Consider the following 25,958-nt stretch of genomic DNA (forward strand, 5'->3'; position numbering starts at 1 on the left):
TTACCCTTTAGAATGCAACTTTCTCTCGAGGCGGCATTACATCTGCAGCGATCTGTACAACCAGGTTTTACCAACGGTTCAAATCAATTCCTTAAATACCACAAGCGTGAAGAAACCAAAGAATCGGTTGACCTTGATTTTTCTCAAGTTTTCTCCAATCGAAGAATAGTATAATGATGGGTAATTATGGTGAGAGCTGATCGATTGAGCACTCACGAGTTGGAACTGTGGCCAAGAAGAACGGTGTTGAATAAAATCCCGTTAATCTAGCTTCTGATCGTTTTTGATTGTTTATAGGTATGTCGAGAAACGAAATTCACATAGGATATATATACACATGTGTATAAATATATATTTTTCTGGAAAATATGTGTTTGTACAAAGTTGTAGAAATAGTTACACCAGACTCCAATATCATGTGATGTGTAAGTGCGACAAGGAAGATACAGGCGAAGGTGCTTCGATCACTTGCTCAGCGACGCATATCAAAAATTAGCTTCTTAAAAGTTTTATTAGCAAAACAAAAAAAAAAAAAAACAGAGAAGTGGCGAGGATTCGTGAAATGGATAGATTAGTGGGAGTTGAAAGAGAAGTTAGGAGGGACACTAGTCGATGACGAGTTGGCGGAATGAGCCGTCCAACCCGAAGAGGTCATCCTGTGTTTTTGGTTTACCGGGGCGAAGAGCCTCGTTTGTCTTGATGGTTTCCTGGGCAGCGAACCATGGTCCATAATCTTCCAGCTTCTTGATCCAAGCATCTGAAGAAACCAATAACAGTAATAAGAAATTGGGGCCAATTAACGGTTTGCTGCGGTTTTAAGTAATTGAGAAAAAAGTTGGCATTGAGAAAGTTTCATTACAATAGCGTTTCAACTTTGGGCCATCTAAAGTACCATTGATAGCTTATCAATTGCTAACGAAAAAGCTTCCGTAATATTCAACGCGGTATTCGTTGAACTTTGACCACGAGTCTGGTGACCCGATCGATTTCTGTCGGGCTTTTGACTCCCATTTTCTGGTTATAAATCGAGCTTCTGGCAAGAAAATTTACGCTTTAGAGATGAATTCGAAATACCGTGGATGGCCTGAATGGGTCCTGCGTCGCCTCCGTACTCTGAGGGTAGAATATCTTTGGGCACGTGTTCGTAGAGGGTTTCAAAAGTGCTGTGGACGAATATCCTGTTCCGGATTTTCTCCTTTAGGAATGGTTTGACAAAATTTATTATCGTGTCTACCAATGGACTAACGTTAACCACGTGAACTTCCTTCAGCTTTACAGGATAAGCTTCCTGCACGCATATAAGGAATTTTTTCACAATTGTAGGTGTGAATTTTGCAAAGTGCGTAGGCGTCGCGACGGAAGCGTCCAAAATGTAGACGTCACCGGCAACCCCGAAGAGTTCTTCCGCGAGACGAACGTCGCCGATCATGAGTACCAATTTCATCGCCTCGGCTACGTTGGGCGTTGGGATGTCCTTGTCGATTCCTCTCATCAGGATAACGCGACGGCCATTTTTGGTCAATCCTGGTAGCGGGGGAATTTGACTGTGAAAAAAAAACATATCTTTATTCAGCTAAACTTTACTTGAGGAGTACGGTTTACGACATTTGCAAATAAAACTAATTGCTGCGCGAACCAAACTCAATGTCTAATGGCCTGTTACTCAAACTCGTTTGGGATTTCCAAGATTTGATAGTGCTTCCTGAACAAGGAAGGGGGGGAGCTTGGCTATTCGTGCCAAGTTGATGCCTAAGAGCGACTCTTGGAGCTTCAGATTACTGTTCAAATAACTGCAAATATCTTTAATCAAGTTCTCTGACCTTTGATGAATTCAGTAGACTATTCTATACTCAAAATGTTATACATTTGAAAATTGATATACGTGATTAACTGTAGGGTGTTGATAGTAACTTTCCATGTGACCATGGTGTACAAATGACTTTCAGCGATCTAAGCCAATTGACATTGACCTTCAAGGGTTCTCAGGTGATACCTGTAGGGTATTTCCTCCGGATTTTAACATACCAATGGCGACTTCAGTCAGTTTTTAACGACATCGGGGATTGTAAGTGTCTTTAAATAAGTTACAGTAGTCGAAAGTACGATTGTTAAGTGGTAGCCTCCGGTTATCAACTGAATATATCCAACCTCAAGTTACTTTAGAGCGAAAGTGTTATGTCTGGAGATTAGCACCCATAAATTACATTCGCATAGAAATGATGCGTGCGCTGGCCTTACACCACTTTTGGGTCTGGCTTGTTGTTATGTAAGCTTCCATATTCATCATAGACATTGGCTAATCAAGGATTAGAAATTAGTCATCATACCGCATGACGGTACGTGAATTATAGCTTACACAACACTCGTGATCTCCCTCATTTCCGCCCTGGTGATATCTCTTTGGGAAAAAAACTCAGGTACAATTGAACGCATGGTGAAGTACATGTCCAGCTTTCTTTTACACTTCTCCAGTGAGAATTTGCAGCCACGCAAAAATGTCATTAGCCTCAAGTCATCTGTGTAAAATAAATCAATAAAATGTAATTACGCGTTCGTTATTTCCCTTCGGTCTTAGGAATAAGAATGTTAATAACAAATCTTCGCTAAAGATAGCTTCGGATTATAATTATCAGTGGCTGAATTGTTCGGAGACGAGATAATTGGCCCTTGATGAAAAATACTTATACGATTTCTGGCATAATAAGAAATAAATTGTTACCATCGAAGACAGGTAAGTGAGGCTGCTTAGCCAGCCACTCTTTAATCAGCTTTAAATCCCTTTGGCGCGTCGTCGGGTCTTCGTTCAATTCGACCCGGATCTGCTTCGACATCTCTTCTGTCGGCTGTATCAACAACATCTGAAACAAGATATTCTGATTCTTATTCTTATTCATGCAACGTTTACGAGTGGTGCCATATAATTATTACAGTTTTATTCAGGTTTGAACGAAGATCCAAGGTGAATAAGCTAGTAAGCAACAACGACATGTTCCTAAGAAGTAGGCAAAATAGGCCAACTGATTACAAGATTTGACGGCACGTGCTGTCTAAAGATAAAATTTTTACGTTTCAACGATGGTCAATTTGGAAATAAAGAACAGTGGGAAGTAACGTATCTTCGCACAATATGTTGGATAAAATTTATCGAAACAGTTTTTCATATCCCGAGTCTCTATAATTGAATGTATATGTTAGGATTCGTGCAATTATATCCTTAGATGTAATTTGAAATTCAAGCGCTGAGCACTCTCAAGTACTAACCGATAAGCGTAAGCATAAATGAGAATGGAATATTTTGTAACGATTCAGACGAACGAACGCACGGCGGTAACAGAGATCTGGATATTTGAATTGTCAAGTTACCGCGTCACGTGTATCCCAGGTTACCTTACCATCTTCCGACGAGACAATGCGATCACGCAACATTCAATATAGATTACGTGCCGAGTATTCAACACCGCAATCTACGCAGATGCGAGATAGCAATGGCAGACCGCGATATTTCGAAGAGAATGGCATAATGTTACAATTCACTCATGCTGGGCAATGAATTAATTCGACTGTGACCGTGCAGTTCTTCCGCATCGGTTGAAAGTGTGGCAAGACTATCAATACATGTCTTTTCGATCACGCGACTTCTCCATTTTGCGCTTATATATGTGTTACGGAATTTTCCCCCTCTCTGTCTGTCAAAAAAATGCACCGTTCTTGCATAATTTACAGTTGTGCCAGGCGTACCGGTTTTTCAGTGTTTATATAGCTTATTGAGCAAAAAGTGTATTTCCCTGGGAAAAAACGTCCACACGTGGAGCACTGCGGTTTCATTGAGATGTGACGACGCAGTGGAATTGGTAATTTGATGCAATAATTGATAGTGACAATCGCATACCGCCATGTGTTGCCTTTTCCCTGTTTTTCGTTAGCCTTTAGGCGTAGCCAAAATTCAGCTCTGGCTGTCTCGAATGAAAGCATGGATTCTTAGCCCTCCGTCAAGTGTGGTGAAAGCCCGGGGGGATATTGCATTACTGGCATTACTGCTGCTCAGGCAACTCGATTTACGTTTCGCGAGGAGCCACAGGTGCCGCAGTTTGTTACGTCACGTTTCCACGCGAGGATAATACTCGCAGCACGATATCCACTCGCTCGCTAAGAAGTCTTGTCTTTCTACTTTTTTCACTTCTGATGAAATTTCATATGTGCTTAGGTACCATTAAAATTCATAAAATGTTGCGACGATTCTTGAACAGATAATACGATGCCTGTGCTGTATACTCAACATTTACGTAACACTCAGGCACATAACATTAATGCCCGACGGTAGGAATTGTCTGACTACGAAAAGTATATCTATGTCACTGTTGCTTTTTATTAGATACCTCGGCTAGCAGGTTTACTCAACACGTTGGCAAAATTAGCCTTGGTACTTGTTTTCGACGCAATTTGATATCTTTTTGACCCTGCTAAAATCGTGCGATCACTCTACCGCCATCAACAAGTCACTAAATTCCACGATTACTAAGGAACCAACCGGTTTTGTCGCGCCTACGTGCGAATTGAGAGGTGAATGCTTAACATTTTATTCATCATACCGTAGTTTTGATACTCGGAGAAAATTCTTGCAGTCAACGGCACGATCTTTATCAGCATGAAATTCAGCTATTCTGTATTATAGATGGTGATGAATCAACATTATCAATTATCAATTCATAACTCGACAATTCAGGTTTTTTTTTTCTCTGCAAGAGAACATTATTATCCTTTCTATTCGTAGTGAGAGTCTGATACAGTCTGACGCGATACAGCCAGAGTGAAAGCTATTCTAACGTAACACGTAACGAGGATGTAAGAAATACCGTATTTTTTGGAGTCGAGAAATAAACGTAAGAATATTTTTGCGTTCAATCGTTTTCTTGAGCCATTCACTTTCTCGATTTGGATATTTTTCCGCCAAATATACCTACAACGTACATAACACAATGCGGTGAAGCCACATAAAATTCATTTAATAAGAAACGAATGTTGAACGCCGTTCAGCTTCGTCGTTACGACTTTCTCTCTGCTGCATTGCGCTAAAAGCAGAGCCAAGAGACTCATCGTTGAAATCCACATTGCAATAATATTTTGCCAGGATTTTTAAATGCTCTTGTACCTGTTTACGTTGTCTACGTCACGGAAGACGCTAAACGCGACTGAACTATCATGGTGAATTATTGATGACAGAAAGAAAGGAAAACTTTTAATAGGCACTGCGATGAAATTTCAACTCGGGACTCAACGTAACCAAGAGAAAAGGTATACAGTCAAGGACGTGAGATTTGGCAACCAAGAGAAATGAACTTCTGTTACATTCAGATTTTTATCTTCATCCCACACGGCTTATTAAGCGGAGTTCAGAGAGTTATATTAAACGTTATAAATTTAACTAAATTACGCCAACTATTAACCGAACGGTGTACATCCAGCATGGAAAAGACGTTTGTTCGGTTACATGAAGGTGAACTGAATAAGCGGGTGTATTATGAAATACGTATTTACGAGTTCTCAAGTTAACATTTACGTTCAAGTATGCACGAAAGAAAGTTTTGATAAAGATGTTGAATTTGTTCCAATATCTCAACTCGGAACTGGATTCACTCACGCACCATACCACCGCAAAAGAGACAAGGTTTTTCAACTGACACTCACCTCGAATCGAAACAGCGGTTTTTCTTACCTTGAATGCGACGACTGCCCTTTCCGACCGTATAGTGAGAGAACAGTCAGTGAACTAGACACAACTCAGCTCGCTGAAACGAGTTTTGTTACCGACAAATGAACGGACCGTTGAAATCGCGTGGAGAAACGCGGGAAGATGATGGTGCGGTCTGTGCAATGTCCAGAGAGTGGGACTCTGGTATCTGGGACCGGTTCTCCTTATATCAGACTAAACCCCACCACTGGTAATGTATCCCTTACTCCCGGGAACTCCATGCCTCATATTATCGTTTCTGTTTGCGGCTGCCGTGGAGTTGAAAAAAGCAAACGATTATGCAATTTTCCGCTAAGAAGAAACTAGTAATTTTTTTTAAGTACGGAACGGAACAAAAATTCTCATTCGCACTTGGCTGCCTGCTTCTTGTTGAAGATGTGGAGATGTTCTGATTCGCGATAATGCAATGAAATTTTTTGCAATCTTGTAACCCCAGTAATTACCATGCATTCTTTGATGTTCTTAGAATGATGATGCGTTCGTTCAGGTAATAAGCAAAAGTAGTTGATAAAAAGTCGGGTGTCGAGCCAGGAACTAAACACTCAGCGTAGGCGGTAAAACGATCTAGAATCAGAACAAAAACAGAACAAATAACAAACAAATTCACGATTTATACATATACCTAAGAATTTAAGAGTGGGACAATCTAATTGGATTTATCGTTCATTCTTGTTCAAGTAAATTCGTCGTGCGCTCTCTCTGATACGCACCGTACGTGTATTTGTCAGACTGAGGTCTACCAAAAGTATCATACATCTGCAGCGTCAGTTGAAACATAAAATCGGATTCGTATAAAGATATGGTACAGAATCTAGGATACATCTAGAAAAATGTCGAACCTTGTCTTTAGCTTCATCAAAAGCTGTTATCAATGAAGAGTCGTGTTCGAGCATGCAGTTTGTCTTTATGCCGCTACCGTTTTTCCAATACAAGTGATATACCTACTGTAATTACTCAAATATTCACGACATATTGCAACAAAGAGAATTGCAACAAATGCCTAGCTTTACAATTCCCATGTATCTTACCGGTGTAAATGATACCAGAAGAGATTTTTTTAAGCATAAGCAAACGTACGTAGCAACTATGCCACGTTGCCGAAGTTCATAGCTTTCCCTGATACAATTGAATGAAGAAAAAAAGTCGCTGACCAATATTCAACGAACCGTTTCTTTCTTTCCTTTTTTCCTACTGTCTTTCATTTCTCTTGTGATCCCCTCAACTTTACTGTCCTACCAGCGGAAAAGCCTACGACAATTTAGGTCTTTCACGTCTATCGTTCATTTGGGTTAAAATTAACTTTACTAAGTATCTTTGACAAATTTTGATTTAGGTATTAGTACGAATCCCGTTGACAGGTATAATTGATTGAAAAGGTAATACTGCAGGATGTGAACAAAATGTTGTCCTGCGAGTAGTTGAATGCACAAAGTCCGGTGATAGCTAGTTTCAAGTGGACTCAGGTGACAAGGCAATTCATTCGGCTCCAGTCAAGGTGGACAACTCGTGGATGGAATAATGTATCGAATAAAAATTAACATCGTTATCGCATGATAGTTCTGAAGTCGGACGCGGTTTGAGTCTTCGTTGTTCATTTTATTTTATTTTTTTTTTTTTTGTTTAATTTCCTGCACAAAATGGAATCCGGGGAAAATGACGTCATACTCACGATTCGCAGCACCTTCACGCTTTCTGATTTCCTCGCTAATTAAAAACTACGTATACGTGTATATGATATAATTTACCAACGGTGTGCTTCTCCTTAATTTTAAAAGATAATTCTCCGTAAATTTACCACAAATAGACGATGAAGTGATAATAAATTCAAGAATAAAAATAACGAGAAATTGTAACGCAAACATTTTTATTTGACGATTTTCAACGATACACACAAAATCAAAGACGGGAAAACAAGTTGTCAAAAGAACATGGTCTTCAGGGCTATTCCGAAACGAAAAATAAACATGATCCACGATTCCGAGGAATCGTTCAAGGTTTCGTTGACAAAAGTCACCGAAAAATTTGTGAACACAGTCGATGTAGAACTTGATCGAGATCGCCATAAGCCCGTCTCAACTTTTATACCCGAGCGATCCGAAGGCAGGCTGCGACTGTAGTCGGCTCCACGAGTGGTGATCAATGGTAGCGAAATGGCGACAGGAATTTCAAGTTCATATTCAAAACCAGTCAGCCAAGTACGAAGGAGGGTTTAGGGATCTTCGAGGCGGGTAGAGGACAGGCGAGGCTTAAAATGGATCAATTCTAAAACTTGACGGCGAGCGTCGCCACGATGGAAGTCGCGAGGCTTAGCATCATTGTCACGGCGTCGGCCGAAATATCCGTAGCGCCCGCCTGTAAGGATAAAAAGATATGCACGGTAAGTCGAAATGACTGTAGGGATTAAATGTGACCCGTTATCCCGGACCAGTCATGGAGATAAGCGTCTCTTATTCGATTCATCGATATTCTTTGTCCCAACTTGTGACTTCGGCGTGATAGAAGCAGACGTACCGCGGCTTCGTCCTGCCGTCCGACTCTTCGAAGGCTAGGAGCGTCGCCCTCCTCGGCAGTTGGCATCAGAGCGGGAACTCGTGGTAGAGCAGGCAAGGTCTGGTCATGGCGGCGAACTCTGCATCCGGCACCTCGGCAACCTCCGGTTACAGCGCTCTTGATGGCACCGGGAAGATCCCATACCGAACGGGCCTCGAGAAGCGATTTTGCACCCGGTCCGCTGGCGTAGAATGGAACAGGCTTCTTGTCGGCGGAACAGATTCCTGCTACGACCAGCAATGTGTCCTTCGGCGAGGTCTGAAACCATTGGAATGCCAATGTGTAGAAGAGTTATTCATAGTCGAAGATTCAGTGGCTGGCAGTATTACCTCGCGAGTGAGCAGCTCGACGGTTGAAGAGAGATCGTTTCCGGGAGCAGCGGCGACCAGCATGTAACCCTTTTCGTTTGAGGCAGACTTCAGTTCCTTGATCGTGTCACTGACTAGATCGACCAGGTTCGACTGCAGAGGAGATGGTCGACGCGGAGGGAACTCGTCTTCTTGGGCGCCAAGGTTTCCGCCGAGTGAGTCAAGGAGGCTCCTGAAGAAGGCCACGCGAATCCTGGAGAACATGTCGAAGACGTCCCACATTCCATCGGTGTTTGCAGCTCCTGAAATTAGCGAGATGCGAGTTACTGGCTCGTATCATCCTTTGCCTTCTGCCCTCTGGGGTGAAAGCTGTGGGCTTACCCTCGGGCTTGGACGAAGCTGATGTCGGAAGTGCTCCAGGCTGCCTGTCCAAATCGATGAGACGCCATACATCGTGGAACTCGGGTCTCGAATGACGGGCTTCTCGTTTCACGTTGTTCTCATCGGCCTCGTTCATTTCCTTGGCAATGCCTGCGGGACCGTCATAGCCGATGGCTGCGGGGATAGAGAAGTTTGTCGCTGAGACTGCTCCGGTTGTCATCACCTTGGCATGCCGAGCCCATGAAAGCAGAGCACCAACGTTGGCTCGCAGGAAGTGTTCGCACTCGCAGTCCTTGTCTTTTCTAAGCAGTGCCATCGGATCGTCTTGAAGGTTGTACTTCAAGGGTGTGTTGTTGTTGCGGCAGCTCTGTAAAGCAGGTTATTTGCCATTTTCCTTATAAAAGTGACCAGCGACGTAATTTTGAATTTTTAATCAGACATCCATAAGCTGAGCGGACGATTCGTAACATTACCTGCAGCAGTCCTTGAACGGGGAAGTCATGCTTGCTCCTGAAAGTGTTCCACAGTTCCTCTTTGTCCTGGCTGGTTTCGTCTATCAGTAGGAACACAACGTTGCGCGGAAAATCTGCATCCTTTCCGGCGTTTTCCTCGAAAAGGCCGTTCAGAGCGTCCTTCGGTTCCTTCAGAGATTCGGTACCGCGGCTGGCGCTGTCCGATGAAATTATTACAACCTCAGACCGCTTCTCCCTGGACGGATCCTCAGCGGTCGACTCGTCAACGTGTTTTGCCGATTTCTTCGCGTCCGAAGCCTGCAGGATCTTGTTCATCCCGGTTACTTGCATCTTGCCATTCAACATCTGGTCCACTGATGTCCTTTGCTCGGTGTCCAAGCTCGGCGCCGTATCCCATGCTGCTGCAGCTGAAGAAAGCGGAGAAAACAATGTCGCTGACATTTCACCCAGAAACAGCTTTTTTTATTGAAGCCTCTACGGCCGGTTGAATTTTTTTCCAATCTCTGTTTTAATCCATTTATTTTACTTCTTTATGTCTTATGTTTTGAAAAATTATTCATACCTGATCGGTCTACGACGAAGGCGTAACCAGAGTTGGTAGCAATCGCCACCATCAATCCAACCACGAGCAATGATTTGAACATTGTAAAGCTGGAGAGAGAGAGAATACATGCGCGTTACTTCGAGATACGTGTCGCCAAATCTTTTCAACCTATTAAAATTTATTAAGACAACAGAGTCGTGTTTCAAATAGCAACTAACCGCTATTCTTTTGTTGAAAAAAAAAAAACGATTGCGCACTCCACCACGCTTTATCGGTTTAATATTACGTACAGAGTGTCTATTAATGGGTAAATTGTATGCCGCGAATATGATTTTTTTTTTCAATGCAACGACACCTATGACGCTCTGTATTTCTCAGATAACTCGTAACTGAGAACTAAATTTTGCTCGTAGGTACAGCGTTTCAATTTTTTTTTTAATTTTTAAAAAAATTTTTATTCAAATTATTTGGTCGAATTAAAAATTAAAATAATAATAAAATTTATCTGGATGGAAAATTTACGGACAATGGATCACACAAAATTATTTGTAAACAATTATGACTAGTGCGAAGAGTATGCCCGTACATAATTTGGAGTGGAATTTCACGTAATCACCTTTCAGCGTGGAATAACAAACGTCCACTGAATTATACGGATAGTTATTTGCATTGAAGAATAACAGGTTAATAATAAGTTAGCTATTTCGTTATCTATGTGGGAATATTTGTTTGCTGGCGAGTAATGTAATGGATGTGGAGTATTTACCGAACTTCTACAGACTTCTGCAGCTGTTTTATCTAAGTTTCTTTCCAAACTTTCTTTCCGTGCTCTTCTCGTACACCAGAAAATTCAATCGCACGCTAAATCAATTTGCACGTCCGTATAATGGCACCTACGAAACGCTACTAAACAATCGCCCAAAATCAAACACCTCGAGTTTCCTGGACGACGAACAAATGCAACAATATACAAGTCGATGTTTGTCTCCCAACGTTTTCATTGCCTTCTCAGAGTCATGATCAAACCTCGGATCAACCCTGCATAATTCAAGAGGCTTTGAGCCACCTCTGAGTTGGAATCTCTCGAAACGGTTCGATATTCGAGTCAACCTGTCATCGGGATCATTCAAAATCGACATTTTCGACTCTGCGATTCGCCACATCAGGTTTCCTGGAATATCGAAAATATGTTTTTACGTATCTAACGTTAAACAGTTTCTATTAGTTATGCAATTTCCACGTGGCCAAGACTATAGTGTGCCGCTTATATCAAGCGATAGATCGATTACAAAGGAATTCCAAGGTGCTGGTTACCTCCACATAAATGGCACATGACGACACCGGCACAAGTACCATTCTCAGTACCCAAAACAACACCGTTGACGTAGTCCTTAATACGTATGATAGCGTAAGATTTGATGCCTGTAAATAATGAAACAATCTTGTCTGGGAATGCTTGGAGGGCAAGCTGTACGACTTTGCGTTACACACTACCTAAATCGTTGTAAGTCGAGGGGCTGTACAACGCGTCAGTGTAGACGCAGACGGGTCAAACGGATATGTAAAAATCAGTGGCACCAACATTGACATCGAGTCATTCGGTTCAAATTAATGAGCCGAGTACTCGTTAAAATCCTCTTTAGGGTATCAGAGTGCAAAAAACTGAAGGTGATACTAAAAATTTTCTTTTTTAGCACACTGCGTGGATCACATCTTCACGATTTATAGATCATCGCAGGTAGGGCCTCAACAGATCGGCTCCCAATGATGTAGATACACACACCTTCTACATCAGTTACGCAGCTACATAAACCCGAATTTCATTCGCCGAGTTCAAGGAGTTGCACATCAGTATAGAGATATTTGCCTTAATCTAAGACGGGCTAACACATTCCCATATAATAATGGCGTCACAAGTCTCGTTTTGACGCTGGAAAACGAGTTTTGGATGTTATGATAATTCCTAACGGCGGAGATTCGTAAATGGCTTCTGGTACTAATAGTCACAAATCTTGTTTTGTCGTAGAAATACAAGTTTTGAGTACTAGTTACACGAAAGGAGAAGCGGAGGAGGAAATCCGTAAATAGTTTTTTGTACTAATAGTCACGATCGACGTTCAGCAGACATCGATAAGGCGGGTTTTCAACTGTGATTCTGGCAAATTGAATGGAATCTTTTCAACTTTAGGGCTATAAGATGATTTGAATTTCACGTCATTGGAGTACACAGAGGTATCTATTTACATTAGTGGTCCCAGGGTAATGTCTCCAGTGGGTGACCCGGTAATAGAACTAACCATTAGTATAAATGGCGAGTAGTTATAAATTCTGTTAGTAGTTCAAATGTAGGGTACAGTTAATTTGACTTACATATGTCAGGCTACCCTCGCCGATCCCGAACTCAACACTAAATTGGGAAGAATTTAATATTCTTTGACTTGCGGGACTTGCCGAGTAGCGTGATAGCCGTAACGATCTGTTTATTAATTCAGAATATACATACAGATCAAAATGAAACATTCATACGCAGAATTATCAGTTAAAAATGGGTACGGAATATCGAAAAAAAATTACTTGTAATTTTAGATATATTTTATCAACCAATATAAAACTTTGTGCGGCATCTGCGGCAGTTCGCGTAGAATTAGGTTTCAAAAAATTGAGTTTGAAAGTCAAATTTTTTTAATGAAAGGAGAAATCTCCGTGTTCAACTTCAAGCAAAACGTTAAACAGGTTGACGACAATTTTACGTAAACAAAATTCCTCGACTTTTCCCTGACTTTTCTCGTCAAAAAATTCAGAACTCCCTGAGGTTTTCCCATAAAAATTAGGTAATCTTGCGTAGCTTTTATGATAAAAAGCTCCAGAAGTTGTGCATCTTGAATATATAAATTTGGATTTAAAATACACACGGTATTGCTTCGTTTCACAGAAATAATTAAAAATCGAACAATAACCATTTCCGAAAGTTAGCTTAACCGAATTGACGAAGCATAGCTTAATGTTTGGAAACGATTTATAAAAAAGTTACGATTTTTTCCTACGTTCGATCATAATTTCATGACTTTTCCCTGACTATACCCGGTTTTCCGGTCTGTCGCCGTCCTGTTAAAATAACTTTTAGGTCTACAAAGAGTGCGTGGTGAGGAAAAATCATCGTTAGGTACTCTAAATGATAATGGCAGGAGTAGGTACGAGCATAAAAAATTAGCGCCTTACAAAAGGACAGTGATAACCCGATGTTTGGTAAATAAGAAAAGAGTCTGGCGGCAAAGCAACGAGCAGTGCATCAAGAACGCAGAAGCGGTTGCGCGCAAAAGTAAAGCTATCATTGGACCACGTTGGGCGTCTCCGAGGAACGGCGGATGTCCGCGAGCCTTTTCAGGCAGAGCGTTGCAACAGAGGAGGGCAAGCGTTTGCGCGCGATTCTCCGAGTCCACCTCGCGGTCACCTTCTTGTCATCTTACGACCTCCTTGTTCGCCGGCCGCCTCGTCGAGGAATTATAGAGTACCTGCACGGTTCGCACGGTTGATCGCTTTTCGTTTCCCTCGCGCGGTTTTGGATTAGTACACACAGAACTCAAGGTAAGACTTTTTGTTACAGAACAGGGTTCGTCGGATTCCTTCGCATTTCCGTTGGAATTTGAATCGTTTCAATTTACTCACCAGCACCACGACGCGGATGAAAGCAGAGCACCAACCCCCCCCCCCCCAAGTTCAAGTTCAAGCTGCACTTTGAATTTATCGAATTGAAAAATGAACTTGGTTAACGCATAAACCCCCCCCCCCCCCCCAGGGTAACTGTGGAATACGCCAATTCGCACTCACAGGAATTTAACACAATCACTGCCCGGTAAGAATCGGCAGAAAATTAGCACGCTGTTACTTGCGCATCGCATATGGAATAAAAGGAAGAATGCAGAATTTGCAACTCAGAATGAAGCAGAATTTAGAGTTGTATTTCATGAAAAGGGAATTTAGTGAACAATCTCATCACGCTCAAAGTATATCGTCTCAATTAATGCACTGAATAAATGTGAAACAAAGCGAATCGAGCACTCGATTATTTAATTCGCTTGCCAATATTTATCGCTAGGATTAAGAATTCATAACGAAGACGGCGTTCGTTATTTGCTATTCTAGCGAATTATACGATCACGTGTCATCTGACATTTTGTATTACATTGTGAATTCAAATTCGTCTGAAATATTTATCGCTTGCTACGGTTATACGTCTGTTTAATTACGGCTCCCTATATCGATCGGACATTATTTTCCACACGAGTAAATTTTATAAACCTAATTTCACTAGATCACGAATTTGGGTTATAATTTTCCTGGCTGATAGAATTGCATGTGTTATTTATATTTTCTGGTGCTTCAGAACCCTTGATAGTAAAATTCATAGTTTTTGAACTTTTTGAAAGTCGATCACGTCTGTGATGAAAATTGGATTTAATTTCAGCCTTGCAAATTTTTCTGGCAGCCCAGTAACCTGATCCGCGTTCGACCCTCAGCATAACAAAAATCGAAACGTCAAGTTGAATACTCTAGAAATAATTCAATCAAGGTCCGCCGATATGCGGGTGTAATTATACTGTTCATTTCGCAGATGATGAAATATAAGCAGCAAGGTCTCGTGGCAGACCTGATGCCGAATATTCGGATCATGCAGTTCACCGGCCATTTCTTCTTTCAATATTACAACGACGCGGGACGAAGCAATATAAAGCTGTTTCATAAAATCTACTGCTTCGTAAGCCACTGTACTCAGTTTTACTCTCAGACTGGTTATCAGCATCGCAAAAGATATAACTATAGATAAATACGGGGTCAGTCAAGACCGCTGATGCGATAATGCAATTATGTATGTCTTGTTTAATATTACGAGCTAAGCCATCGTAGAAAACGTGTCGATGTGTGAAAAAATATGCTCTTTATGCAGTTACTACCGTATTTTACGGATTTCTTGAGCTAACTTAACGACCTTTTGCAGGTTCACCTACTCTTGATCCTTCTACAGTTTTCTTTTTGCGGCTTGAACCTCTTCTTTGAGAGGGATGACGTTGAAGACATGACCGCAAACACCATCACCTTCCTCTTTTTCACGCATAGCTTATCAAAGCTGACGTACGCCGGCGCGAGGAGTAAAATGTTTTATCGGACATTGGGAATTTGGAACAATCCGAACAGCCACCCCTTGTTTGCCGAGAGTAACGCTCGATACCATGCCATCGCGCTATCGAAAAATAGACGTCTTTTAACTAGCGTAACGGCCGCAACCGTGTTTTCGGTTCTCGCGTGGACCGGTCTAACCTTCATGGGTGACTCCGTGAAGAATATCGTCGACAAGGAAACGAACGAGACAACGACCATCGAGGTAACGCACCCTCGCTAATAACCTTCGCCTTAATTTCGATCGACAAATTGAAAGGGAGAGATCAATAAGGAAGAGAAGCTGTCGTTTGATAATTTTAAGAAACAGGTAGCGTATGAACTTGGAAAACTTTGTAGATGCCAAGGCTGATGCTGCGGTCCTGGTACCCTTATGACGCCAGTCATGGCGTAGCTCACGTCGCCACATTGATATTTCAATTCTATTGGGTCCTGGTCTGTCTGATGAGCGCCAACATGCTGGACGTGCTCTTTTGCTCTTGGCTACTTTTTGCCTGCGAGCAGATTCAACATCTGAAGCAAATAATGAAGCCGCTGATCGAGCTGAGTGCAACGTTGGACACGGTTGTTCCGCACAGCGACGAATTGTTCAAAGTAAGCAGAATCTATTCGTACGTACGACCTCGCACAAGTTCGTATACTCGACACCCTTTGAAGTGGTTAACTTTTTCCCATCACTGCGCAGGCTGGAAGTACCGAACACTTGAGAGACAATCAACCCCCGCCGCCACCCGAAAACGACATGCTGGATATGGATTTGAGAGGGATTTACAGCAACAGACAAGACTTTACGGCCACGTTCAGATCCACGACAGGCCTCGGCTTCGGTGGTGGAGTCGGTCCGAACGGGCTGACCAAGAAGCAGGAAATATTGGTCAGAAGTGCCATCAAGTACTGGGTCGAAAGGCACAAGCATATAGTGAGGTGAGTCGTGGCTATTCTGAATTCAATTTTTGGCGATAAATCATACGAATTGGGAAAAAAGTCCACCGGCAATTGTCAAATGGGTCGAGGTAAGGATTAGCCAATTGGCAGTCGAAATTTTTCAATGAGAAAAACTTGGGGAGACCGAGCAATAGATTCGAGATACCCAAGCGCTGAATAGTAGTTGAAAGAGGGTAGGAAATCCATACGCAGGTATATTATGGAGGGGAGATTTGCCCGTGCATCATTCACGACAAACACGTCGATAGCCAAGGAGAAGTAACTTTAATTTTCTAGTCGGTACTTGTAACCACTTACACATGATAACTGCTAGCAGTAAAAACCGTAAGCTGTGGTTCATTACTTCCAACGAATGCTACCCGACCGTTCACAGCTCTACCAACGAGATTCTGTGACAGAAGTATTCCTAAAAATTAGTTGAATCTTTCATTTTAGACAGGCTTGTTGATCAGTTGACTTGGGGCAGTACGAATAACGTGCGCTTAGTTTTCTCTGTTTTTTGTAATGTTTACTGAAATGCGTGACTAGTAGCCTCGTGAACGTAGGTCAGAGGCTCGTAGGCTCGTAAAAGTCAGTGCACGATTCGGCGACAGTGTGACGTCACATGACTATGTCATGTGCAATTATTGCAAGTCACGGTCTTTGAAAGTAACACCGCTGTAGATGTTGTGCCCGGTATTATGCCCATAGTCCGCCAATATGGATAGTAATCCGTAAAAGAGGGGCCGCTGCTTTGGTGTGTACACAAGAGAGTGGATAGAAAATTTCTTAGACTTTGTTTAAAAGAAATCTCACTGTTCGATGTTGAAACTCACGCTACAACATGATGCGAGACTTTCTCAGTGACTGTTGTTAACTGCTCGTATGCTCAGTTGCGTTGACTCTGAAAACAAAAGAGAAATACATGTACTCGACGTGATCACTTGAGCAAACAAATTTTGAATTTTTTACTTCCAGACTGATTTTAGAATAGCATGATACGATCCAAGCACGAACCGTTTGACATCCATTTCGCGTCACCTTTGGATGAAGCGATGAAAAAGAGTTAGGAAAAAGAAAGATATTGAAGAAAAACTTTGCAAACGTGTCGTCAATTAATTCATGAAAGACAGAAAGCAGTAATCACTCACCCTGGTCAAAGTAGGTCAGAGTCTTCCCAATATGTGAGATGCAAATACCCTGAATAGCTGAGCGGCGAAATTCATATTTGATCGCCACTCGACTCGACTGCATATTTAATAAAACACTTTGAACCTGCTCGGAAACATTTCGTCTGGAGTCTTAAAATTTTCAGTAAGGGTTTGAAACTCGATCGGTAATGATTAAATAAAGGCTTCTCTCAGATGCTGGGTAAATCCAGTCTGGTAAATATTATACAACGGGTTTAGGTCCGACAAAGTCATACGTCTTCTGGAAAAATTCTGGAGAAAATTTATGGTATGCATTTGTATACCTATCTGCTGCTCGTGCGACATACCGAAGCCGCAAAGGCGTTCGTAATATGGGGCACAACTGTATCCTCTTTCCATTATTCGCCCATTTTTCCTGCACCCTTATTGCACCCCATCCCCGTCCAACTTCGTCACCCCATTCCACTTCATTCCGTGCATATACATACCTGTATATACGAAAGAGAAACAACCAGACGTCTGTTGGAAATCCCACAGTGGTCAAGTATTAATCGCAAGAGCGAATGTGAGCGAGATATTGACCGCTGGTGTTGCGAGTCGGTGTGTGGCGTTCAATTTACGGGGTTTGGAGAACGTAACGCGACCACACGGTGGACATAGAGGAATGGGGTAGGAAGGGATGACAGCAGTCGATGAAAGAACCCACGTATAATATGAAGAAGGAACGTCGGGAGCAAGGGCGAAACGGTCGATCCCGGGACGATCATATATTCACTTCGGAGCGTGTACAGAAATTCCTTTTCCTCTCATCCGACCGTACGTGGGTCAGAGAAGCAAAGCAAATGCTATTTTGACAGCCTAATCTTCTTTTACAGACTTCAAAGGGCTTTGCTTTCCATTTCCGGATTCCGAAAGGAAAACATGTGCCTTATTTTATACCAGACCCTCCGAATCTGGTGTATTTACACAGTAAAAAAGAAATATCGCGCGTAAAGTGTTCGATCGAGACCTTTCCGAAGCCAAGCAAAGCGAATTATTGTCGACACTACACGGAGTCTGGTGTCTGTGACAACGATGCGGCAGTCTTCGTACAATTCGATTAAACGCATCGAAAGCTGGAGTTTGACGCCGTGACTTTCGTTTCCTCGTCTTGACATGCCAAATTTTCGCCTCCCCCGAAATGAGACTTGGTTTGCATGAACTAATCCCCCCCTCTGAAAAAAACCGACGAATTTGATCATCATCTTTTTGACGTGAACGGGTTTCGTGACCGAGATAACAATATCGAAGTCAACCCCGAGGCAACGAAAGAAAAGGCAATAAATTTCTTTAAGGCGGGACTGGAAAATCGTCTTGGTATCCACCCAGACGTTCACTCCACACGAATTTAAACCACTCGTGCGTAAATCAATGGCACACGTTTATTTAATCGAGCCATCCCTTTGTTCTGTCATTTTTTTACCTCAAAGAAGTCGCGGGAAGTTTTACCTTTTACGAAACGGGGAAAACGCTTAAAGGGCTTCGCGGCACGGTGAACTACCACATGGTGTATGTAGAATGGCAGAGACACGCCTTCCTCGCTGTACAAGCTAGCAATAGCACGCTGGAAGAGCTATGCTTGAAATATTCAAGCAAAACGACAATGGCAACCAAGTTATCTTCGGGGCGGTTAGGCCGTGAAGTCGTCGTCCAAGTGGGTGGTACCGGGACTCTGGTAGCTTCTTCGCCTACATTATCGACATTGTCTCATGGTCTGATCTTTCTCAGAAATTACAGTAACGTTGATCCGGCAAGCTATAACGCAAAGGCACGTTCATCAATTCGTATACACTTTCCAACGATGGGACGGAATTAACAAATTTTTACCCGTCAACGACTGAAAGAAAAAGTACCATTCAATGGTTCTTCTCAATGGTTATTTGCGAATAGACCTGACGTACTTATGGAGTGAAATCGAATAATTTATGGATCGAAGGTGGATCACGGTCTGGTATTACACATGTTGCACTATTGTTTTTCAGACTCATAACAGTCGTCGGGGATACTTACGGGTTTGCCTTACTTATCCACATGTTGATAGCCACAATTACCTTAACTCTGCTCGCTTATCAAGCAACAAAGGTATTCTCACACAATCTGTAATATTACTCCGTTACTTACGAATATAAAAATCGCAAAAAAAGTACAAGAGCGTTACTTTGCCCAAAACAGATTTCTGGCTTTGACGTATACTCAATGGGCGTCATAGGTTACATCGTCTACAGTCTGGGGCAAGTCTTTCTCTTTTGTATATTTGGAAATCGACTGATCGAAGAGGTAGGCCTCGTTAGACTCCTAATTGAACTGAGACAAACTAATAACGGTCCACCAGGTTTTACTCTAGGGGAATATTTTGCTCATTGTAGAGTTCATCGGTTATGGATGCCGCCTACTCCTGCCAGTGGTACGATGGATCTGAGGAGGCGAAGACGTTCGTTCAAATTGTTTGTCAGCAGTGTCAAAAGGCCATGTCGGTTTCCGGTGCCAAGTTCTTCACGGTTTCTTTGGACTTGTTCGCGTCGGTAAGTGACGATACAAATGTACACCGACGATGTGACTATTTTCTACGCAATACGGCGAGTATTATTGCCGATGAATTCGTTGTTCCGAAACTTGGTGGGATTCAAACTTGATGACCGTGAAAAAATTCAAACTTAATGGAAACAATGATCGCAATACAGCGTAAAAGACACATCACTGGACTGTGACTTTAATTTAATAAAAAATCTTAAGCAGCTGATCACATTTCCAAACGCGGGAAGGAGTGTCGGGAGTTTCGCGAAAAAATATTTCTCGAGGATGGGTCAAATAATGTATAAGATGTAATACGTACATCGTATATAGAGTATGGTTGAGTCTACTCGACGGGTGGAGAGTCACGTTTTGCGGGTGATGGTCTGAAGGGAAATCATAGAACTTTGGGACGTCTTTTTACGCAGATACTCTGTCACATGGCAGTGATTCTACAACACAAGACTGATATGATCTGGTGGTAAAAAGTGTCGTCCAATTTTCTTTCTTCCCAGAAGTTAGATTTACCGTATATAGTACTGGTCCATCACAAACTGTAGTATCACTTTTTTCTAAACTATTATTAAGCGTCACCACAGACCCATATTATGTACATCGTGCATCGTAAAAATGACTCGCTGAACTTGGTAGTTATCTACAGTTGATTGAGACGCGGCCACTATTTTCAATTTCCGTCCAGTTCTTAGATCAGAAATACATAAACAGCATTGTGTAGAAAGTACGATATTTATGCTGATATAGTAGTAGGAGTTCGAATACGACCGAGTCGATGGTATTCCGACATTTTCAGAGATATTATTCTGATATCTGATGTAACATGCGTTCAGCTTTACGTCGCGTTATAGCTTCTGCACAGTGAAAATCTAGGAACACGCAGGGCATTATTGCAATTATCCACCGGTGGCTAAGAAACACGCGAAATCCACGGGTGTCAACGGTTAGCCTAGTATAATTACAACCGCGGCGGTGATGGTTTCATTAATGAAATTAATTATTCGCAGGTTGTTGGAGCGATGGTTACCTACTTCATGGTGCTGATGCAGCTCGGTTAAATCCGCAATCATCATCCGCCATAGAGCTAAAGTGAGTTCTCTTGCTCGTCTGATTCGCGGGGGGATCCGATTGTGGTTTTTTTTTCATTTTTTTTTTTTTTTAAGTTCTTACTTAAGGTACGAAGAAGGAATATTCTCTTAAGCAGCCGGCTGAGCCGAATCGCCCATTTCACTCTGGCTTTGTGGTGCCTCACGAAGTTTGGTAATTGAAGAAAATACCAGTATTAAACTATTACTTCAACGGAATCTCATGATACGTATGAAACCTACACTAAACGTTGGGCAGATAAAATGATTAATTTTCGACTTATTACATACGTTGGTGAATATCAACCGATATGCAATACTTGAATGAACTGTTCGCATTTCAATTTTCGAACCGTCTGTGTCGATGCACAAAACAGTGTTGAGATTTTGAACGAACGGCTCGAAAATTGTTAAATTTTACTCGAAAGTTGTGAGCCAAAGAAGAAAAATGAACGAAAGTTCTGATCGTTTGTAATTGCAAGGTTTCGGGCATAAAAGGGAGGTCTATATTTTAGGACTCAATGGGGAAACCTTACGCTAAGCTTATATTTATACGTGAGAATTAATGTTATCGTAGTTATAAAAATTTTATTCTCCTGACCAGCAATACAGTCCAGCAGTTTATTTCACGTTGCTAAGAATAGGAAAAAATACAGTTGGTCTGAAAAAACTTTTAACTGTGTATGTAAATACGCGAATCTTATACCGAGTGCTATTCTGACAATTTCTACGGGGTATTGAGCTTTTTCTTTAAATCTATATAATTTTTTTCAAAGGCGAAAGGCGTCTTACTACTGTCTGTTTTGCTCTTGTCTTATAGGCTTATACTTAAGTAAAATATTTTTCGAATTGTATTACGTTACAATTAGAATTTACCGGTAGACTTTAACCGAATCGTACACATGTGAATGTGTGACGAAATGCCTCAACGAAATAACATAATAATTAATAGAGAATTTGAAGATAGTAACGATGATACTTGCGTTACGGAACCATGTAAATGACTACAAGAATAAGTATATTCCTGAAAGGTTATCAGAATAACGTTGAAATTCAATTAGAGAAATCAAAATTAGTAGTAAATAGTGTTTGAAATTTTGTCGCACCCTAAGATAACTGACCAAATAGTTAGGTACTGTGCGACCTACTATCAATTGATTTATAAGTGAATTATTATGGCGTGAAAGTAAATGGTAACATTTGTAGGAACGCAAAAAGATGAGTGTGCGCGTGTGAACGGCGTGTGTGTGCGAGCGCTCGCAGCGACGATGTACGCGTTTCGAGCGTGAGAGTTTATGATATTTTGCGCATTTAATAAATTCATTCAGTCATGTAACTAAATCCGTCTCTCCATCCCGTTATCACATAAAACCCATAACATATATCGAAAATCCTACACACATTCTTCCTTTTTCCTCGTCGTGAACCCATCTTAAGTTATTACTATAAGTATTTAAAATAACTGTACGATACGCGTACGTGCATTTGTGACCCAATTCCACGCCGAAGACGTGCTTATGAATTTTGACACGTTTCTACATACAAATGTTTCTACATATATTCTAAGACAGGATTTCTTTTTTCTCTGATCCAAAAACTTGAGTACGCGTATTTATCCTTCAAAATAATACCACTGGGCACCAAATTCTTACACCCACGACTATTTGTCGGGAAAAAAGTTAATTCTTTGCAAATGCAGCAGGATTCGATTAAAGATAATACCGTAACGGTATGTAACGTAAATCTAAGCATTAGGATATAAAATAATGATAATTTACCAAGTAACATATAAACCTTAATAATAGTTACAACGATCGTGTTGAGCGAGGATGCTACGTGCTGGCATGTTGTATCGGCAGGCGGAGCAGAGCTGTTTGGTAATCCACGCGCTCTGAATTCTTATACTCGGCATTAACGTGCAACGGAGTTCAAAAGTGTTGATTTAATTATTCAATTTCCCACAGTCCCAGCTGTTCTTTCTATGTAAATCTATACTATATATATTTATCTAATAAAACATTCAGCCATTAAGGAGTACGAGTTTCCTGTTCTCTTTGCGTGTGTCGGGAACTTTTCCAAAACAAATGTTTCATCACGCTCCCAGCAAGCTGCTTTTCCACCGCATAGGCGTGAAAATTATCCTACACATCGAATCAATGCCAAATATCGATTCCCAACATCCCAAGTGAACGTGCGTACGCGTAGATCGTTCCCTGGTCAACATCCGGTGCATTTTTATGAATCTTGTTTCCGGCCTATGTATGAACCGAATGTACTCGAAGTGAGGGGAAGGTCGTAACTGCAAAGCAATAGCGACAATCAGCCAGTAGAACGAGACCGTCGAGGAACACTCTAAAACAATTTCTAAGTCTGGAACAGTCGATCGGTGGGATTTGTAAATATACGAGGTCGTCCCTCTTTATGGGAACCCTTGAAACATCAGGTGGGATTTCGCAAGGACCCGAGGGTAAACGGGGACGACTGTGGTCACATACATTTACACAAAATTTCAACCAGAGTTGCACGACCCTTGTTCGTCCTCCCAGATTTTCTCTCTCAGAGCTGCAGTCGCGTGTTCAAAAAGTTCCGATAACAAGTCGGATTTATTTTGCCTCGGAACGGGGGCTTCCGATTCGTTCGATCAATATTCGTAAGCCTTTGAAATATGTCGAGGATACGTCATAGATCGCTATACCGGAACGTTACACCGGGGTGTGCATTTATATTTGAATTTTTCACGTACAAATTGTACAACGATATTTCACCGCAGGTTTGCCTTTGTGAAATAGTATACGCCGACCACGCCGATATCGGCTTCCTCATGGAATTTATGAATATACAAAATAAACGCGTACAGGGGTACGTGACTGGAATGAAATATGTTCAAGCCAGCCGGAAAAATTCCTGCCGGGGTTGCTATAAAATTGAGGTTGCTGTGAAATAGAAACGGCCATGGGAATAAATGTCGAAGCAAGGTGCAGGTGTCAGAAACAGTTGGGTCTGCACATTTCTTCGGCAACATCCCCCCCATACCAAAGAAGCATTTGGTGGAAACCTGAAAGTCGAAAATTTGCGGAACACCGCGAACTGGTAAATTGTCGCAGAGTTTTAAAAAAAATTCGGTATTAACGATGGGAAGTTTGTACAAACCGATAACTTGTACGGTAACCGAGGTGTATAATGTACGATGGATATATAACCTCGAGTCTGCAGGTTAATACACGGAGGATACAACGATGTTACGGGATCCACCGAGATCTCTCATGCATGCTATATCGAATATCAAATTTTACGGTCATTTTTACGGGTGCGAAAGACAGTTTTAAGAATATATTCTTCATACCCATACAGATGGTTCCAATCGTTGGGTACCGAGAGATTTTTCATTTGGTATGAACCGTTGGCGCAGGCATAGAGTAGACGTGTATGCGTATCGGCTGAAGCATCGCAATAAAGTTCGGTTTACAACCAGCAAGAATCGCATCCGAGCATGCATGAAGTATCGCATCTGCAACGTCTGCCGTTGAATCTGTAACAGGTGAAGGAGCAAGACCGTCGAAATTGAAAAAGCTCGATTCTCTGGTAGCCATGATACCGCGCACCAATAACGGCAATAACTGCTTTATCTGGTCGCTGAAAGCTTCGAATGTGCTTCGGCCGCTTTGCGGAACGGAATGTTGAGGGTGTAACAGCGCGCCTCGTCGATCGTTGTTATTTTTGGTTATAGCTGTACAGCCAAGGAGCGATAGAATTTTCACGCAGACGGGTTCGTGGGGCCGATATTCAGAGGCAAGCCTTTCGGGCTGTTTGCCAAACGTACGATATGCGTTTGGAAGCGAATTTTGGCGCCCGGATAAATGCGCAGCCGCCACCCCAGCTCCCCTCGTTCCTTCTCGCCCCTTTCCCAGAGAGGGTCGCTTCGATCGGACCGAGGGAGGCAGTCAGCAGGGCTCTGACTCCTCGTGCCAGGCGATGCTGGATGCTACGCAACGAGCTTTTTCCAAAAAATATTTCCAGTTTATGACTGAAAACGCGGTCTCGGAGGTGTCGTTCGGTACGCTGGGGTAGTGAGCGGTGCGCGAGTAAGACTTTTTTCCGAAAGACGAAGCAGAGGAGAGGAGGAGAGAGGAGGCGAAGGTAGAGAAAAGAGAAAGAGAGAGAAGGAGAGAGAGAGAGAGAGATAGAGAGATAGAGAGAAAGAGAAGGGTAGATGGAAAGATAAGGAGGAGAAGGGAGAGAGATGAAGACTTTGCAATTGGATCTCTGGAGGAGAATACGACACGATGATTAGGAACTAAAATATAACGACGAAAGGTCGTGACCGGATGTGCTAACTCCAGTGCCAAATAATACCCAAGTGATGAAACCATGATCCGGCAGTCAATTAGCGGGATATAATTAGTTGAGCGATATAGTGAATGGAAGAAATATCGCACATGTATGTTTTTCGTGTATGGTTATGTAATATAAGTCTAAACTTTCGCTATTTTCACAAGCAATCACGCAAGCAATACGGACAGAAATTGAAAGCCAGAAAACTAAAATTTCTTATGTACGATACATAGCAATAACACGCTGGTGATTAATGGTCAAATGTGTGAAAAATATTAGAAGAGGGAAAAAGAAGAAGAGGTAAAAGAAAATTCTAAGCCACATAATAGAACGGCGCGTGAAATTACAAGTGTTGATTAATTTGAGACTATCGTCAAAGTGACCGGTCTAATTAACATTGGTGTCGCGATTGAAACCGGAATCCAATCGATATCTGGAATTACTGTTCGACAATAATTGGTAATAATTATAAATTGACAATTTAAAATAACGAGGCAGATATCTGGACGAAACAAATCCGTTTCAACCTGTTACGGCAACAAGGTGGTGATAAATTCAAGCAGTTATGACCTTAAATAAAGCAGTAAACAGACTGAGTCAGCGGTAAAGTATTGCGAGAAAAATTAAGCAAAACAGAAGCAAGCGAAGAAGTAAGAGAGAGAAAGAGAGACGAAACAAAACTACATTAGAAATATCAACGAGAAAATTGCCCGCTCGACGG

At 41.9% G+C, this 25,958-nt stretch overlaps 3 protein-coding genes across 16 annotated transcripts in view; 1 reads left to right on the top strand and 2 right to left on the bottom strand.

Annotated features, from left to right (window-relative positions):
* Positions 1–321: 321 nt before the first annotated feature.
* Positions 322–5,896, bottom strand: LOC124301058 (alpha-tocopherol transfer protein-like). 2 transcript variants are annotated; one of them, XM_046755732.1, is made up of 5 exons: positions 5,714–5,896; positions 2,720–2,858; positions 2,357–2,516; positions 1,075–1,544; positions 322–757 (listed from the first exon to the last, which is right to left on the bottom strand). In XM_046755732.1, exons 2-5 carry the CDS (start codon positions 2,856–2,858, stop codon positions 606–608), a joined length of 921 nt encoding a protein of 306 aa, XP_046611688.1. In that variant the 5' UTR covers positions 5,714–5,896; the 3' UTR covers positions 322–605. The 2 variants fall into 2 exon arrangements, with proteins under 2 accessions (XP_046611688.1, XP_046611687.1); XM_046755731.1 differs by lacking the exon at positions 5,714–5,896 and adding an exon at positions 3,890–4,076.
* Positions 5,897–7,596: 1,700 nt separating this feature from the next.
* Positions 7,597–25,958, bottom strand: part of LOC124301049 (uncharacterized) — a 97,467-nt gene continuing 79,105 nt past the window's right edge. For 3 of the 12 annotated variants that reach the window (XM_046755705.1, XM_046755716.1, XM_046755713.1), the window contains exons 2-7: positions 10,024–10,112; positions 9,462–9,868; positions 8,989–9,355; positions 8,629–8,909; positions 8,261–8,557; positions 7,597–8,101 (exon numbers count right to left, since the gene is read on the bottom strand). In XM_046755705.1, the coding sequence (XP_046611661.1) occupies positions 8,012–8,101; positions 8,261–8,557; positions 8,629–8,909; positions 8,989–9,355; positions 9,462–9,868; positions 10,024–10,112 (1,531 nt within the window). In that variant the 3' untranslated portion in view covers positions 7,597–8,011. Of the gene's footprint in view, positions 8,102–8,260; positions 8,558–8,628; positions 8,910–8,988; positions 9,356–9,461; positions 9,869–10,023; positions 10,113–10,771; positions 11,177–11,319; positions 11,428–13,671; positions 13,731–16,940; positions 17,009–25,958 lie in introns of those variants that run through there. The other 9 variants (XM_046755707.1, XM_046755706.1, XM_046755715.1 and 6 more) reach the window with 7 other exon arrangements.
* LOC124301052 (odorant receptor coreceptor) lies at positions 13,408–22,191 on the top strand. 2 transcript variants are annotated; one of them, XM_046755722.1, is made up of 10 exons: positions 13,408–13,590; positions 14,618–14,761; positions 15,002–15,385; positions 15,520–15,774; positions 15,866–16,104; positions 19,277–19,376; positions 19,467–19,571; positions 19,661–19,816; positions 20,828–20,909; positions 20,984–22,191. In XM_046755722.1, exons 2-9 carry the CDS (start codon positions 14,618–14,620, stop codon positions 20,876–20,878), a joined length of 1,434 nt encoding a protein of 477 aa, XP_046611678.1. In that variant the 5' UTR covers positions 13,408–13,590; the 3' UTR covers positions 20,879–20,909; positions 20,984–22,191. The 2 variants fall into 2 exon arrangements, with proteins under 2 accessions (XP_046611678.1, XP_046611677.1); XM_046755721.1 differs by having other exon boundaries at positions 20,828–22,191.

Source organism: Neodiprion virginianus, chromosome 3, assembly GCF_021901495.1.
Source record: "Neodiprion virginianus isolate iyNeoVirg1 chromosome 3, iyNeoVirg1.1, whole genome shotgun sequence".
Classification (NCBI taxonomy): Eukaryota; Metazoa; Arthropoda; class Insecta; order Hymenoptera; family Diprionidae; genus Neodiprion; species Neodiprion virginianus.

Bases quoted from the DNA above. Each gene is read 5' to 3' on its own strand.
- LOC124301058 (XM_046755731.1), bottom strand. The intron at 1,545-2,356 runs GTAAGCTATAAT...TTTTTTTCACAG, and splicing joins AGGGAGATCACGAGTGTTGT to TCAAATTCCCCCGCTACCAG. The intron at 758-1,074 runs GTATTTCGAATT...TGGTTTCTTCAG, and splicing joins ACCCATTCAGGCCATCCACG to ATGCTTGGATCAAGAAGCTG.
- LOC124301052 (XM_046755721.1), top strand. From the start codon at position 14,618: ATGATGAAATATAAGCAGCAAGGTCTCGTGGCAGACCTGATGCCGAAT. The intron at 15,386-15,519 runs GTAACGCACCCT...AAAACTTTGTAG, and splicing joins ACGAGACAACGACCATCGAG to ATGCCAAGGCTGATGCTGCG. The intron at 19,377-19,466 runs GTATTCTCACAC...TGCCCAAAACAG, and splicing joins TCGCTTATCAAGCAACAAAG to ATTTCTGGCTTTGACGTATA.